At 46.4% G+C, this 17489-nt stretch overlaps 1 protein-coding gene across 1 annotated transcript in view; it reads left to right on the plus strand.

Annotated features, from left to right (window-relative positions):
- Positions 1 to 17250, plus strand: part of GALNTL6 (polypeptide N-acetylgalactosaminyltransferase like 6) — a 345089-nt gene extending 327839 nt beyond the window's left edge. Inside the window, exon 4 of the mRNA XM_084860290.1 lies at positions 16482 to 17250. Within this exon, the coding sequence (XP_084716416.1) occupies positions 16482 to 16665 (184 nt within the window). The 3' untranslated portion in view covers positions 16666 to 17250. The remainder of the gene's footprint in view (positions 1 to 16481) is intronic.
- Positions 17251 to 17489: the final 239 nt, after the last annotated feature.

Genomic DNA, 17489 nt, shown 5'->3' on the forward strand with positions numbered 1-17489 from the left:
ATTTGCTTTTCAAAAGTTTCATCCTTGTCTTCTCCTTGATTGGGTGGCCGGTAGTAGACTCCGACCACCAGGTTCCTTTTATTCTTTGCTCCATTTATTTCAACCCAGATGCTCTCGATGGGGCTACCAAGCTCCTCCTCCTGTATTTCTGTGCAGAGATATGTATTTTTCACATACAGTGCAACCCCGCCTCCCTTTCTGTTCCTCCTGTTCTTTTTGAACAAGTTATATCCTTCAACTGCTGTATTCCAGTCATGAGAGTCATCCCACCAAGTCTCAGTTATACCTATCAAGTCATAATTTCCCTCCTGTATTAAGAGTTCAAGTTCGTTCTGTTTGTTTCCCATACTCTGGGCATTAGTATATAGACATCGAAGACCATGTGCTTCATAGTCTGGCTTTCTTCCTACCTGTGTCTGAAGACTATTATTGGGCGCTATCAGAGCTGTTCTCTCCATTGCAGTGCATGCGCCTACGTCCATTGTTACCCCCAACATTACATCTCCCTTCCCCGTAGGATTCAGTTTAAAGCCCACCTGATGAAGTTCTTCATGCTGTGGCCAAACACATTCTTCCCAGCCTTTGTGAGGTGCAACCCATCCCTAGCCAACAGCCCATCTTCCAGGAAGTATAGCCCGTGGTCCCAGAATCCAAATCTCTCTCGTCGGCACCACCTTCGTAGCCAGTCATTCACCCGGAGTATTTTTCATTCCCTTTCTATCCCTCTTCTAACTACTGGAAGGATGGATGAGAAAACTATCTGGGCCCCAAAGTTCTTGAGTTTCCTTCCCAAAGCTTCAAAGTCTGACGTGATCTCTTCGTAGCTCCGCTTGGCGGTATCATTTGTTCCCACATGGATGAGAAGAAAGGGATACCTGTCAGTGGGCTTTATGAGTGCAGGCAACCTTTCAGTCATGTCTCTAATCTGTCCTCCCAGGAGACAACATACCTGGCGAGTCCACGGGTCTTCGCGACATACTTGGATCTCGATCCCACGCAGCAAGGAGTCTCCCACTACTACCACTCTTCTCTTCTTCTTCTTGTAGGCCTGGGTTTCATCGCCTCTGTTTGACTGACCTTTAGCCTCTTGCTCACTCTCATGCAGGTTCCCCTGTGATTCTTCCTCTGCAGGCTGTCCTCCAGTCTCATCTGCAAGTACCTGGAATCGGTTCCACAGCTCCACCGCTTCCACTGGTGCAGAGTGGCGTCTAGTTCTTCTTCTCCTAACTGTCACCGTTTTCCAAGGAGTATCCTCTACTCCATTTTTCTTCACCTCAGCATTTCCCACTGCCTCATCTTGCTGTTGCTCTTCAAGCTTCTGGTCTGCCCTTTGCTGCTGTAGTTCCCCCATTCTGTCCAAGAACTCTTCGTGTTCTCTTATTCCCCGGAGGGTCGACAGTCGCCGCTCCAGTCCACTTACTTTTTCCTCCAGCAGCGTGATCAACTTGCACTTGTTGCAGGTGTAGGCCATGTTGTTCTCAGGCAAGAAAACAAACATTGCACACACCTTGCAGGTCACCACCACTGGAGAGCCTTGTCCTTCCATAGCCTCTTTTCCCTTTTTGTGTCTAGCTTTGTGATTGTTCTAGACTAGCCTGTGCCTGCTCCTCTACTCAGTAGAGGTTAAAAGCAGAGTCCCACTGGTGTGAAAGTGTGTGTTACAAGACAAATAAATGAAAAAAAGTTAGTAAAAGAAAATAAAATAAAAAATGTTAGGGGCCTCCCCCTTGACCTCCCCTGTCGAACTCCCCTGGCCAACTCCTGTTTGCTCCCCCTGTCTGCTCGCTCTGGTCGCTTGCTCTCTGGGAGCTTGCTTGCTTCTGTAGTCCCTGGACCAGCTGGAGCAGCTTGCTCTGCTCTGCTCTGCTCAGCTGGGAGGCGGGAAACAGACTGAAGCTTCCCACCCAGTCAGCTGCTGGGAGTACTCAGGCCACACCCCTCCTATTCAGTTGGAGCTCTCAGAAGCACCTGGTGAGCTCACAGCCAGTCAGAAGGATAAAGGGCAGCGCCCTGGGCTTCCTGCAACCCACTTACCTCTTAGCCTCTGTCTCCTTTGTCTCCTTTGTCTCTTCAACCACTGCAACTCCCCTGGCCAACTCCTGTTTGCTCCCCCTGTTCGCTCGCTCAATGTTTCATCCTTTTTCTACCAGCTATTTTCCCACTTCAAATCAGCCCTGTGTTGCTTCCTTGCAACATTCAAGCCTACTCTTACTTTGTTTTTATACTTTATTACACACACACACACACACACACACACACACTTAGATATTTTAGGATATTAATCATCATAAAAGCAGTATAAATAAATAAACACACACACATACACTTCTGTAAACCCACAGGAGGAAAACCAGCTCTGGGTGATTTGGCATGAAAAAACAACATGTGGGGAAAGGGTTAAGCATCCCTGACACTGAAGAGGTCCCTCTTAAAACTACTTTCCATTTGCTAGAAAACTGGCCCTGTAGGCACAAGAAAATAGGAGTAGCAGCTTCCCAACGCATCTTGAGGGCATGATTTTGGGGAAGGCTACTCTAGGGCAAAGTGCCCATGAATGTGCAATGTGTATAAGTGTGCATTATTAATTTCAGGGAGCCAAGGAAGGCCTGAGCATGAACCCCACTAAATTCATGTGCTATAATACACGCAAAGCTGTGGTGCTTTGCAATATTTGCCTGAAGCCCATTTCAGGAACTCGAAATCATGTGGCTTCTTTTCTTTGAAATACTCACAAGTTGTATCAGGAAGCATTTAATTGCGTGCTTCAGCAAGGTTCTATGAATTCAAGCCTAGCTGCTTCTGGGCTAAATTATGGTATGGTCATGAAAAAGACGAGATGCTCTTTTTCTGGCCAAGGAAGTATAATGCGTAGGGTGCAGAATCCTTTAACTGCTTGACCAGGCATTCTTTACATGTCATATTAAATACTAGCCTACGTACCAATTGAACATAAGTGGGAAATTTAAAGGTCCAGTGGAAATGCTGAATATTTTCAGATGTATTACCGTGGCAGTACCCATATTAAATGACCTTCCTCATTCACTGTGGAAACTTGAGGTGCTCAATAGCCCTAAAAATTTCCCATTTCTTGCTTGAGATAGAATGATCTCCCATATGGAAAAAAAATATATTAATCATATGTTTATCGTACTGGAAGCAATAACAACCACTGCAGTAAAGGAAAAGTTATGAATTTAATGCTGTTTCTATTGAAATCACTCATACTTGCTTTCCCAAACTTTCACCTGTAAAGTTGAAATATACTGAAGTTGGTCTATGCCTGAAGGTTAGAAAGGTGGGTTTTTTGGTTTTGTTTTGTTTTTACTTCTTCATTAAACACTTAGGGAAAAGCAAGTGTGGGTCTTAGCAGTTAACATGATTTCTCTAAGTTGTGATTTCACTAAGCAATGTCTATGGCTAGATCTACACTACTGCTTTACAGCGGTATTGAAGTGCACTGTTAACTGTTGGGACACATTACACATCCGATACCACTTCTGTAGTGTTATTTCCTGCTTTTTATTCCATATTATCCAACATACCACAACAAATGTTATTGTGTGTCCTATGAAGTATCAATGCACAAGAGGGATATAGCATTGCCATGATGGGATTGTAATGATACAAGGTGTAGATCTGGCCTATGTTTGTTCAAGTAAAACAAAAATATGACAAGGGGTTTGGAACTTCAGGTCTGAGGGCCAAATCTGTCCCTCCTAGGGTCCCCATCTGGCCTTCTGGGGTTCACAGGATGGCCATGCCCCCTTTTCCACAACAACCAATAACTTTGTGCAGTGTTTTCCCCATTTGAAAAGGTTTAAATGTCTCTGCTAAGGCTGAGTTACTGGCAGGAAGAACTTTAAGCTAAAATAGGCTAGTGTTATTGATATTTGGCCCCGCCCCTTTTGCCCCCGCTCACCACTGGAATTCAACCCCTGAAAGCTTTTTCAACATGGAATTCATCCTTTGGGCTGAAAGAGGTTATGTACCTCTGTTTTATGATGTCACTTAACTTAGCAAACTTTGTGTAATGTCTGAACCATTTTCTCTAGTTACCTAAAGGAAAAATAGCAGAAATTGACAGTATTTGGGTTTGCCAGGGCCCTGCTGCCTGTGTTGGCACACAGAGGTGGGAGTGAGGGAAGGGGAGGAGAAGAATAGGTCATACCTGGTTTTGTAGAACAGTATCTACTGTTTTAGTTTACAACAAAGACCGTTCAGGGAGGGGGACATGATAGAGGATGATTAAACTATGCATGGTGTAGAGAAAGTGGCTAGGAAGATGTTTTTCTCCCTCTGCTCATACTAGAAACTGGAGTCATCCAATGTAATCAGGGGTGTTTCTAGGCTTAAGCCCATTGGGCCTTGGATCCAAATCTATTTGCTAGAGGCCTGGAACTATTTCTCAGAGCTGTGAGTGTCTATTGGTCCTGATGGAAGAGGGTTTTTTTTAGCTTAATTGCCATGCATGGGGCAATTTTCAATTTCTAAAAATACCCTAACCCACCCCAAATGCCTGCCCGAACAACCACGTTTTTAATGCGTGGTGGAAGCTCATTAAAGAGGGGGCATGGCAGAGTTCCCTAGGGAGGGAGTTCCACAGAATGGGGGCCACCACAGAGAAAGCCCTCTCCCTCATCCTCACCAGCCTAGCTGTCCTGGCTGATGGGACAAGAGAGAAGGCCATCCAAGGCTGATCTTGTTGAGCAGCCTGTCTGGTGTTGCTGGAAGTGCTCCTTAAGATAGGCTGGGCTTAGGGATGTCAGAGAATTCTGCCACGGATCTTGGTGAGGCCGATTGCCAGTGCATTTAGCCCCCTGAAATCCATGGTGGAACGGCCTGCCACCCCCCCCCCGCCAACCACGGATCCCCCTCAGGACGAGACTTACCTGGGGCGGATGTTCCGGACGGTAGTGGCTCCACCGGCGGCTGCAGCGGCAGCTGGTCTTCCGACCGGCTGCCGCCACCGCCGCCATTTGCAGTCTGGTCATTTGTGTGTTGTTGGGGGTTTTTTACATAGACGTGATAGGCTACGTAAAGACTTACGTAGCCTATCACGTCTGGGTTAAAAAAAAAAAGTGTATGCAAATGGCGGCGGCTACGGCCGCCGCCATTTGCATTCCTTATTTTTCGCTGTCTTAGTCTACGTAAATATTTACATAGACTCTTACGGCGAAAATAAAGGGGAACGCAAATAGCGTAGTGAGCGCTATTTGCATTCCTTTTTGATTCACTGTTTTAGCCTATGTAAATATTTACGTAGGCTAAAACGGCGAATCAAAAAGGAATGCAAATAGAGCCCACTACGATATTTCGTTCCTCTTTATTTTCGCTGTAATAGTCTACGTAAATATTTACGTAGACTAAGACAGCGAAAAATAAGGAACGCAAATGGCGGCGGCCGTAGCCGCCGCCATTTGCGTATGTGTGTTTGTTTGTTTTTACCCAGACGTGATAGGCTACGTAAGTCTTTACGTAGCCTATCATGGTTAAATACAGGGATGCAAACGGCAGCAGCTATGGATAATATCACTGCTACCCAGCAGGATAATATCCCTGCTACCCAGCAGCCGCATGTCCGGCTGCTGGCGGAGCCAGCCGGCAGCTCTGCGGAATCCCCACGGAGTGGAGCCGGCCAGGCAGGACTCTGGGGGGAGGGATGAAGCGCCTCCCCCCCATCGAGAATTCCGAGGTGAGGGACGGAGTGCCGCCCCCCCCCCCCACGAAGCAGATCCACGAAACGGTAAGTAACTTTCGTACATCCCTAGCTGGGCTGGAACCATATAGGGTTTTAAAGGTCAAAACAGGTTGAATTTGGCCCAGAAAACAACTAGTAACCAGTGCAACTCCTTCAGCACCAGAGTGATGTGATTACGCCGGCAGCTGTCTTTAATCAGGTGGCAGATGTGCAAATTTGGCAGATGTGATCCCCTCAGATGGGACAACTAATCTGCAATTTTCATCCAACTCTGCCATGAAATAAAATGATTAGCAGTTCCCTTTAAAACAAAATCAAAATATTAGGGATGTACGAAAGTCACTTACCTTTTTGCAGCTTGGCTTCGCGGTGGGGGCGAGGCGCTTCGCTTCTCCCCCCGAAGTTCAGGCGAGGGGGGGGAGGCATCCCGCCTCGCCCGGCCGAAATTCAGGCCGGGGGGTGAGGCGCCCCGCCTCGCCTGGCCAAAATTCCAGCTGGGGAGAAGCGCCCCGTCTCCCCGGCCACGAAACAAAAAGTAAAAAAAAAAGTCCCCGTGATAGGCTACGTGACAATTTACGTAGCCTATCACAGCTAGATTTCCAAAGTCAGCCGTGATAGGCTACGTAAATCGTCACGTAGCCTATCACGGGTGACTTTGGGGGGGGAAAAGCGCGTACGCAAATGGCGGCGCCCATGGGGTGCCGCCATTTGCGTTCCTTATTTTCGCCATAGTCTACGTAAAACTTTACGTAGACTAGACGTGCCAAAAGAAGGAACGCAAATGGCAGCGCCCCGTGGGCGCCGCCATTTGCGTACGTGCTTTTTTTTTTTCCAAAGTCACCCATGGTAGGCTACGTGAGGATTTCCGTAGCCTATCACGGCTGACTTTGGAAATCTAGCCGTGATAGGCTACGTAAATCGTTACATAGCCTATCACGGGTGTTTTGGGGTTTTTTTACTTTAGTTTTTTTTTTTTTTTTGCAATGGCGGCGGCGGCAGCCGGTCGGGAGACCGACCGCCGCCCCCGCCCGCGACGATCCGCCACCGAACCGCCGCCGGGACCCGCCGCTGAGAGGAACATTCACCGAAGGTAAGTTCCGTCCCGGGGGGGCGGGGGGCTGGTGGAGAATTTCCCAACCAACTTTGGGGGGCCGAATGCGTCAGCGCTCGGCCTCCCGAAGATTCAGGGAGAAATTCTCCGCCATCCCTACAAAATATAAAGTCACATAGCACACACACTGAAAAAACAACAACCCTGCACCTACTGGGCAGGCATAATCCTCTCCTAAGGAGCTATGATGCCTGCAGCTATCATCCAATTCTGAGGAAGAGAAAAAAATATATAGTGGGTTTTAAATCACCTATGATAGTCAAAATGAAGCACAAAGCCTTAGTTTTCTGAACATTGACTTGGGGTCGGTGCCGAATTGAACTGGACTGACTCCAAATTGGTCTGAGTAGAAGTGGGATGTTTTCCAAAGCACTGAATTCACACTGCAGGGGTCAGCGCACGTGCACACACACATACACACACATTTGTGTTAACGGGCCTGTGCCGGGATCTTTTAAGAACCTAGCAATAGGGATGTACGAAACACCTACCTGCCTCCGCGCCGGGCAATCCGCAGTGGAGGGGGCACTCCGTCCCTCCCCCGGAATCCTCGACAGGGGGGAGGCGCTCCATCCCTCCCCCCGGAATCCTGCCCAGCCGGCTCCGCTCCACAGCCAAGCCGCAGAGCCACCAGCCGGCTCCGGCTGCCCGCAATGAGACATCCGGCCGCTGGGCAGCCAGAAATCCAGCCGCTGGGCAGCCCTGCAGGGACACAAATGGCGGCTGTCATAGCCGCCGCCATTTGCGTCCCTGTATTGAGCCATGATAGGCTACGTAAATATTTACATAGCCTATCACGGCAGGGGGAAAAACCCCAGCGTACGCAAATGGCGGTAGCCACCGCCATTTGTGTACGCTGGGTTTCCCCTCCCCCCGCCATGATAGGCCGCGTAAATACTTACGAAGCCTATCATGGCCTCCACAGGGATGCAAATGACATACCTGCGTTAGCCGTGATAGGCTACATAAGTATTTACGGCTATGAAGAGGAGGAAGCAAATGGTGGCCACAGGACGGCCGCCATTCGCAAAGCAGCGCGGACGGGAGCAGGTAAGTGCTCCGTTTCGCGCGCCTTTTGTGGGGTAGGGGCAGCAGGGACTTCGTCCCGCACGCCTTTCATGGGTTGGGGGAGCAGGTGCTTCGTTCCGTGACGGATTTCGGGGAGTTCACGGAGTTCTCTGACATCCCTACCTAGCAATGCCCCCTGGTTCTGAGGATAACAGTGGGGAGAGCTACATACACTGACCAGAACTCCTTGGAGGAAAGGCAGGATAAAATATAGTAAATGAATTAAATAAACCAGCTCTCAGTTCTAAACAGCTGTTGTTGCTGTTTAGCTCAAATAAGGCTTGCGTAATTCAATGATGGATGAGTACGTATACATTTTCCCATCCAGCTAGGGATATGCATGTCACTGGCCCCTAGCTTGATCAGAACACTGGCGTACAATTGAGAAAAGCATTTGATCAATAACAAAGATAAACAGCAATCAAAGGAATAAAAATCACACCCATTTTTATCTTCTTAATTAGTATGAGGTTTGCCAAAATTGTTGAGGCTTTTTTAAAAAAAAAAAAAAAATTGTATCTAGAGGCCCAGAACAGTTTTCCAAATTCTTGTAATATACACCTGAAATTCTTTGCTTTAGAGAGAAGTCATGTTAAATTCATAAAATGTATGAGCTGCCAGTTATTTTGATATCTTTTGACTGATATACTGTGCTCCATGGAATGAAAGATCAAAACTGACAATCTTTCACAAGGTTCTTTGCTAATAATATTTTCTTTTCTCTCCCTTGTAAAATGGCCCTTATTATTTTCATATGATTAGTTTTTTGACTTGATAGTCCTATACATCCTGAGATATAGATAGATGTATATGTACGTATGTATGTGTGTGTGTGTGTGCGCGTGTGTGTGTCTAGCCACAATCATGGTTTAACAAAAATCAGCGTGGTGTCTTTTTACAGACAGTTAAAAAAACCATTCCTTCCAGTCTCTAATGTTACCAAGCTTTTGTAATGACAATATAAACCACTAACATTCCTGTGCAGTCAGGATTAAAGGCAAGCTCTGAAGGCAGTCCAAATTAGCAACCTCCCCTACACTTAGGGCCATACTACACATTCTACTCATCACACTGGTGTAGCTGAGCCTGCTTATTTTTTTACTCTTGTGTAAACGTGTGTAGTCCTAATCTGAACTGTGACCATGGCACTCTGGGATCATGGATCAGGACCACAGCACTCCCCAAAATTCCACGCACACCCCTGCGGGGGATTAAAGAAATAAAAATGTCTTCACTGATTCCAGTTGCAGGATTCCCCCCCCCCTTTTAACACTTCTCCCCCAGTGGGTGATGGAATTTCCAAAAAAAAATAGGTGGAGGGAAGATTTAAGCCATCCCCCTTCCCAGAGCACCAAGGCCCTAATCTGAATCAGGGCTGTGCACACAATTGTTGTTGTTGTTGTTGTTCAGTCGTTAAGTCATGCCCGACTCTTCGTGACCCCAAGGACCATAGAACGCCAGGCCTTCCTGTCCTCCACTCTCTCCCGGAGCGTGCTCAAGTTCATATTCATTGCATTGGTGATGCTATCTAGCCATCTCATCCTCTGCCGTCCCCTTCTCCTTTTGCCTTCAATCTTTCCCAGCATCAGGGTCTTTTCCAGTGAGTTTTCTCTCCGCATTAGGTGGCCAAAATATTCGAGCTTCAGCTTCAGCATCTGTCCTTCACATTAAGGTAAATAAGGGAGCAATCCTATGGCTGCTAGAAAGTGGCTAAATGTCCATAGGATACCTGGTTTTCCAGGAACTGACCTCTAGGGATGTCAGAGAATTCCACGACGGATCTCGGTGAGGCCAAATGCCAGTGCATTCAGCCCCCCGAAATCCATCACGGAACGGCCTGTCCCCCCCACCCTCCACGGATCCCCCCCAGGACAAGACTTACCTGGGGCGGATGTTTCGGGCGGCAGCAGCTCCAGTGGTGGCTTCAGCGGTGGCAACGGTGGCAGCAGCGGCGGCTGGTCTTCCGAGTGGCTGCCGCCGCCACCATTTCCAGTATGTTTCTTTTTTTTTTCTTTTTTCCCATAGACGTGATAGGCTACATAAAGACTTAGATAGCCTATCACGTCTGGGTTTTTTTAAAAAACCAATGCATACGCAAATGGCGGCGACTATGGCCATCGCCATTTGCGTTCCTTATTTTTCATCATCTTAGTCTACGTCAATATTTACGTAGACTAAGACAAAGAAAAGAAAGGGGAGTGCAAATAGCGCCCACTACGCTATTTGCGTTCCGCTTTCTTTTCTTCGTCTTAGTCTATGTAAATATTGACGTAGACTAAGATGGTGAAAAATAAGGAACACAAATGGCGGCAGCCATAGCCGCCATTTGCGTACGCATTTTGGGGGGGGGGTTACCCAGAGCCCTCCGCGGCCGGAAATCCGGCTGCGGATGGCCCTGGCCTGAGCCTGGCCGGCTGCTCTGCGGAGCCGCCGCGGAGCACAGCCGGCTGTCGAGGATTCCGGGGGGGAGGACCGGATCACCTCCTCCCCCGTCGAGGATTCCGGGGGGACGGACGGAACGCCTCCCCCCCCCATGAACAGAATCCGCGAAAAGGTAAGTCACTTTCGTACATTCCTACTGACCTCCCCCACTTGCGTGCTGCCTCTGAGGCAGCGCGGACCAGCCCCATCCTCCGTGCTTGCAAGAGGAGTGTGGAGCGGCCGAAAAGGGGCATTCCGGGAGGCGGTCCAGGCCTGGGATGGCGGAACTGCCTATACAACACATCCAATGTGTTGTGCAGCAGCCTCCTCCCCCACTCAGCCCTCCCACAGCTAGACAGCCACAATCGGCTGTCTAGCCAAAAATGCAGGGCAGGAGAAGCATGGAAGGAACAATCCTTTCCATGCTTCTCCTGCCCTGCATTGGATAGGTGGTCACCTCTGAGTTTGGAGGTGGCCACTTATCTGAATAGGATTGCACCCTAAAACTATCAAACACTGAGTTTGATCCTAACAAGAACAGGTAGTTTAATGGGCTTTATTGTACAGGGAAGCTTGCAGCCACCTAGAGGTGGCACATGGGAAATGGGTTCAGAATGTAGAAAGAAGTTTTCAATTAGGTTTTCATGATTGCCAGTTCAACAGTAAGCCTGCATAGGTCCAAACCCTTCTTTTTACTTGGCTTTCAGGCCAAACACCTAAATAGGGCTGATATCTCTTTGTTCATTGAACTAGATCGGGGTGAGCAACTTGTGGCCATCCAAATGTTTGGGCGTACATCTCCCAGCAGCCCCAGGCAGCATGGCCAATGGTAAAGGATTATGGCAGTTGTAGGCAAAAACATCTGTAGGGCCATAAGTTCTTCACCCTTGAATTAGATAATGGTATGGAACAGTTGGGCCATGTAATGGTAGAGAGTGTATTTCACCAGCCCAATTTGCTCCTTGCACATCTCCCTGAAGTTTGTGGTGCTTGGTTTTGGTTTTCCATAAAATGACTTGTAGAGGCCTTAACTCTATCAGGCATCTTGAATTCAAGCCGACAGTTTAACCTGCAGCTCCTCCTTGGCTGCAGTTTAGGAACAGACAATGGGTGAGAATTGTTTGTTTATGTTAGCACCAGTCACTAAAAGTACATCAATCAAGAAGGATTTCTGTTGCTACTGAACATCAGTGTTTTGATCGACTGACTTGTATGACATCAGTTTCATAGCCTACTACAAATAAAGAATCTTCACTCTATAGTCATTACTTGATTTCAGAGTTGCTTCACCGTTGAAGTATTTATATGACATTCTTGCAAAACGATGAACTTTTAAGTGTGTAATTTTGTAGCTGGCATTATACAAATGTAGTTGGTGCCTCATTAAGAAGTTCATGAAATACCGTTATGTCTTTCCATTTACATTTGGATGTTCACTTGCACTTGTCCACTAACACACATTTTCATCTCCAGAGGCAGATTTGCAGTTACACTCTATGTTTAATGGTGGTGATTAGTCTGAGCATTTCGTTGCAATGCTAAAGTTGCATTGGCTCTGTCTTGAATATGAATGAAGTAAAAGGTAAAGTGAAACATATATCTGAAGACCTGAACTATAGATATAGTTTTCTGACCCATGAAATTCTCAGCAGCTGTACCCTACATATGTTATAGATCTCTTCCATCCTAATGCTGAATAATGCTGAATAAAACCAACCAAATATACAATCTTGGTGTCTACGCCAAAAACATAGACCACCCTTCCCCATAGGTTCATTAAATCCCAAATCTGGGGGCTGCTTCTTACGTAGTGACAGTTCACATGTGATTGCCTCATGATGAACAGGTAGGATCACTGTGAGCACAGCCAAGTCACAATTTTGCAGAAGGGCCATTTCTCTATCCTTTTTCAAATTACTTTTTCTTTAAAATTTAGGGTGGCGCTTTGGCTGGTGGCTCACCTCACGCAGCCTGTTGCTATAAAAGCCTGTGGTTTCTGGGTGGGCCCACTTTGCACAGCTGGAGACGATAAGAACAAGTGAGTTCTGCAGCAAAGGTCTCTTTTAGGTGGGAGGGAGCAAGCAAAGGAGTTTTGCATTGAACTTCTCTACGAGGTGTGGTAGATTTATGGTTTCTGTGCTTAGTTTGTGAGTCTACTCTCTGCCTTCGCTTTGGGCTTTTGTTCTCCCTCCCTGCTTGCTTAGGCTGCTGGGTCACCTGAATCAGCTGCTATTTTGTGTGTGTGTCCTCTCCCCCCCCCCCGGCTTTTTCAAGGTGCTTTAAAAAAGTGGGGTGATGAATTGGCTGACTCAGCCCCCTGATATAAAAGCTTGTGTTTGGGGCCTCTTTCCACACCTGGGGGCAATCAGAGCAGGTGAGGTCTGTATCAGGGCTCTGTTTCCTGGGAGTCAGTCAGTGAACAGGATAAGCTAACAGTAGGGATGTTAGAGAATTCTGCCATGGACTCCAGTGAGGCTGGATTCTTTAGAATGTGCCCCCCTGGAGTCTGTGGCGGAACGGAGCACTCCCCCCCCCAGCCACCCCACGAAATTTTCCCGGGGAGGACCCTACCTGGCGTCAGCCGGTCCGGTCTGTCTGCTTCCCTGGTCTGTGGCCACAAATGGCTGCCCTGGTCTGCGGCCGCCATTTGCGTCCCTGCGTTAGCCATGATAGGCTACGTAAGTGTTTACATAGCCTATCACAGCAAAGAGCAGGGAAGCAAATGGCGCCCACTACGCCATTTTCATCGCTACTCTTTGCCATGACAGGCTATGTAAATATATATGTAGCCTATCATGGCTAATGCAGGGACGCAAATGGCGCCCGCTATGCCGGATGCCATTTGATTTGCGGCCACAGCCCGGCAGCATGTGGAAGTCTGGCTGCGGACGGGCTCAGCCGGCGGCTCCGCGGACTCACTGTGGAGTGGAGCCAGGTGGGGAGGATTCCAGGGGGAGGGACAGATCGCCTCCCCCCCCCAGCAGATGCCCCCACACGGAACGGGATAAGTAATCCACCCACCCCTAGCTAAGAGGGGAGTTTTGTGTGGGACTGCTCTAAGAAGAAAATGGGAGGGAGGATTTGTGGTTTTTGAGCTGAGCTTGTTTGTCTGACGGTTCCCCCCCTCTCTCTCCCTTCAGTTTGCGCTTCTGTTGCTTATGGTCAAGCATAGTATCATGACTTCAGCAAAGTGTGGGACAAGGTTTCCCATGATGTCCTTGATGACAAGATACTAAAATGTGGATTGGGTGCTACTACTATTAGGTGGACCAGCAGCTGGTTGAACAACCATATCCGACTGCTCAACAGCACTGTATCAAGAAAGGAGGTCTTGAGTGGAGTGCCTCAGGGCTCTGCCCTAGGCCCTGTGCTGTTCAGCATTTTTACAAGTGATCTGGATGGGGGTGTAGAGGGGTTGCTTATCAAATGTGCAGATGGCACAAAGGTAGGAGGGACAGCCAACACCATAGAAATCTAGATCAAGATTCAAAAGGATCTTGACAGGCCCAGCTGAAACTGCCAAGATAAAATTCAACAGAGATAAATGTGAAGTCTAGGGGCAATTTTGGTACAAAAAAAATCAGTGGCTGAGGTATCGGATGGGGTATTCCTGGCTTGGCAGCAGTACCCGTGAAAAGGACCTAGGTGCCTGAGTTCATCACAAGCTGAATATGACCGAGCAGTGTGATGCATATGCTAAAAAGGCTAATGTAATCTTGGGCTGCATTAACAGAGGCATAGTGTCCAGATCAGAGAAAGTAATAGTTTTGCTCTGTTCTCCATTAGTCAGGCTGCATTTGGAGGACTCTGTCCAGTTTTGGATGCCCCATTTTAAGACAGACATTGACAGGTCGGAGCATATCCAGAGAAGAGCAACCAGGAGGATGAGAAGTCTGGAAACCAAGTCCTATGAGGAATGCTTGAAAGAGTTGGACATGTTTAGCCTGGAGAAGAGAACAGTCTTCAAGTACCTGAAAGACTGTCGGGCAGAAAATGGAGCAGATTTGTTCTCTGTTGCTCCAAGAGGCAGGGCTAGAATCAATGGCTGGAAGTTGCAGGGAAGCAGATCACTTCTTGACAGTGAGAGCTCTTAGGCAGTGGAATAGACTGCCTTGGGAGGTGGGAGGCTCTCCTTCCCTCAAGGTATTTAAGCAAAGACTGGACAGCCATCCATCAGGGATGGTGTAGCTCAGTGCAGAGCCTGCATTGATCAGGGAGCTGTACTAGATGGTCTCCAAGGTCCCTTCCAAGTCTATGATAACATGATTCTGCTAGTACTTCCATGTGCACGCAGGGATGTCAGAGAAATCTGCAATGGAACCAAATGAGTTCAGACTTTTATGAACCCAACCTGTGGATTCTTCAGTGGACCGGCTTTTCCCCAGTCAGGCAGATTCCATGGACTTGCTGACTGTTTTTCTAACCTTCAGGGAATTTGCGTAAATGTCATTGTAGAGAAATATGCAAAAAATAATTTTAAAAACTGGCTAAAAATGTGCAGTTCCCCAATAGGCCAGAGCATGAAGTGCATTTGGGGAGTTTTGCGCATTTGGGGAGAATTTGCAAATTTTTGCAAAAAAAATCCAATTCCATTGATGGGTGGATGACAGAATATAAGGTCCCTGACATCCCGTGAAACACAGATTTTACGCAGTCCATAAATCCCTATGTGCATGTACAACAGCCATAATTTCTGCAATAAATTTCTGTTCACAATGTGAACAGAAATAAATTTCTGTTCACAATGTGAGCATACTGCTATGCTGTGTACATTGGCTTTGTGCATTTTGTAATCTTTCATTTGGGGACAATTGCAATGGCCAAACCAAACCATTTGAGCCATTTTTGATCCATGTGTTTTATTTTGTATCTCTTTACTTCATATTTTCTATCTGTTTTGAAATGATATGTGCCCCAGTCCTTTATGGCAGAATATTTATTTAAAGCATTTTTATCCTGCTCCTTGGTCCAAAAAGCTCCCAGACTGGCTTCCATGCAATTGGTAAAACAAGGCAGTCCCTGCCCACTGGCTTACAGGGCAGTATGCAATAGTGTCATTCCGCAAAATCAAGTTGTGCTGGCAGAGCTCCACTGAGCCTTTCTGTTGTGCAAGTGGTTGCCCACTATGCTTGGACAACCAGTTCAAGTTTGCTCAGCCAGTTGCCCAATGAGTTGCACAAGAATTATGAGCAAGGCATTGGGCAACGGGTTGGAAAATCAGTTGTGCAACCATAACTTTAGTTCGATTCTTCTCTTGTGCATAGTCCCGAACCTAGTGTCCACTAATGCAAGCTCATTTGAAGTAACGGAATGACACAGTTAGATGCTGCCCACAGCCTGAAAAGACATGATACACAAGGAAAAAAGGGATGGGGACAGAAGAGGAAGAATAGGATACAATTATAGATTTTTTTTAAAATGGACATGGATTATTACAGTGATTGCTAGGTTATGAGTGAAGACCTAGGCCCACAGGTTGCTAGGTTATGAGTGAAGACTTAGGCTGAGACCTAGGCACACAGCAGTTATACCGTTATCATACCATTATCATAACTATTGGTACACATGACACCAATGGGCATCAATAGTTACGATAACGGTATAACTGCTAGGTGTAGATTCAGCCCTATGGGCAGCTGGGAATTGCAGGAACCAATGTATTTCTAAGGTAGGACAGGCAGATATGAGTATCGAAAACAAAGAGCCTACAGTTACATTCCTATGCATACTAACTTGGGAATGAGCCCTATCCAGCCCAGTGCACCTTACTTCCAAGTACGCCTGCCTAGGTATATGTGGCACTTTTCCTGTGCAGAGTCTGTTCTGAAATGGATGTTCTGAAATAACGGCCTTTGGAGGTTGTTGTTTTTATAAAGCTTTTGCTATATGAAATATAAAGCATACCATTACAGCAGAGAATTTTGTTTAAAATGTCAGTCTTAATGAGAGAGTTTTCTCATTTAGCTGTCCAAGACATCACTGTCCAACAAGGACAAAACGACATTAGGGAGTCCCTAAACAGATGTTTGAACTATTTGGTGGGTAGTTAGATATCCAGATTTATACAAAAAACAATGGTTAAACTGGAGAAATATGAAAAAGAGACAGAGAGAGAGAGAGAGAGAGGAGCTGAATCTGTCTTTATTATATTCTTATACAGTCTTTTTTTTTTTCTATCCTCAGCTGTAAGCACAAGGTATATTTGGAGAAGCTTCCAAACACTAGCATAATTATTCCATTTCATAATGAGGGTTGGACTTCACTCCTGAGGACCATACACAGCATTATCAACAGGACTCCAAATAGCCTGATAGCGGAAATCATTCTTGTGGATGACTTCAGTGACAGAGGTAAGGCCAAAGGATAAATACCTTCACCAGTTGCAGACTGTAGTTCTTATATAAATTATAACAAAATTTATTCTTCCCCCCGCCACCACCTTTAAAGGAAAATTTCCATTTTTCTATGAGAACGATATGTTCAATTAGGTATTCATGGTAAGATGGTTCTGTTCATTTGTTTTCATCCATGGTCTGATATATTTTGTACCAAGGGCAAAAGAAGGTTTAGGAGTCTCCTATGTCCTTTCACTAAAATAGCATGGCTGAATTGGTATATTGTATCTGCAGTTTTCTGGATAACTAATGCTGAAAACATGCTTTTTTTTGCTCAGTGTTATTCTTCTCAGTAAAAACCTATTAACTTTGACCTTTTGGGGGGAAGCTGTTTATCAGACTTCCCACTTTGTATTTTATTGCATGAGACAGCTTGATTTAACTGTAGTGCCACAACAACATAGTAATACATTAGAATGGCAATATTATAATTCAGTCTTTGAGGGCTAGGAAGGAAAACTTGCTTCAAAATATGGGTTGCCCTAGATTCACTTTTTATCCTATCTGCTGTTCACCACTCTGAAATCTTTGGACGTAGAGTGGTATACAAATATTGTAAACAAAAATAAATAAATAAATAAATAAATAAATAAATTTGACTGGGCACAATCCAGACAGAGTCAGATCCACCTCCATTTACTCGAAGCCTAACTTTGTGTTTAATGGTGCAATCTTATGCATGTATGCTCAGAAAAAGTCACATGAGTTCAGTGGGACTTAACTATATAGTGTTGGACTAGGACTGTGGGGGGTTCAAACAGGGGGAAGGAGGAATTGACAGAAATTGCCTCCTTCC

This window comes from Heloderma suspectum, chromosome 5 (assembly GCF_057233095.1).
Source record: "Heloderma suspectum isolate Gila_16-S chromosome 5, 16-S_ref, whole genome shotgun sequence".
NCBI lineage: Eukaryota > Metazoa > Chordata > Lepidosauria > Squamata > Helodermatidae > Heloderma > Heloderma suspectum.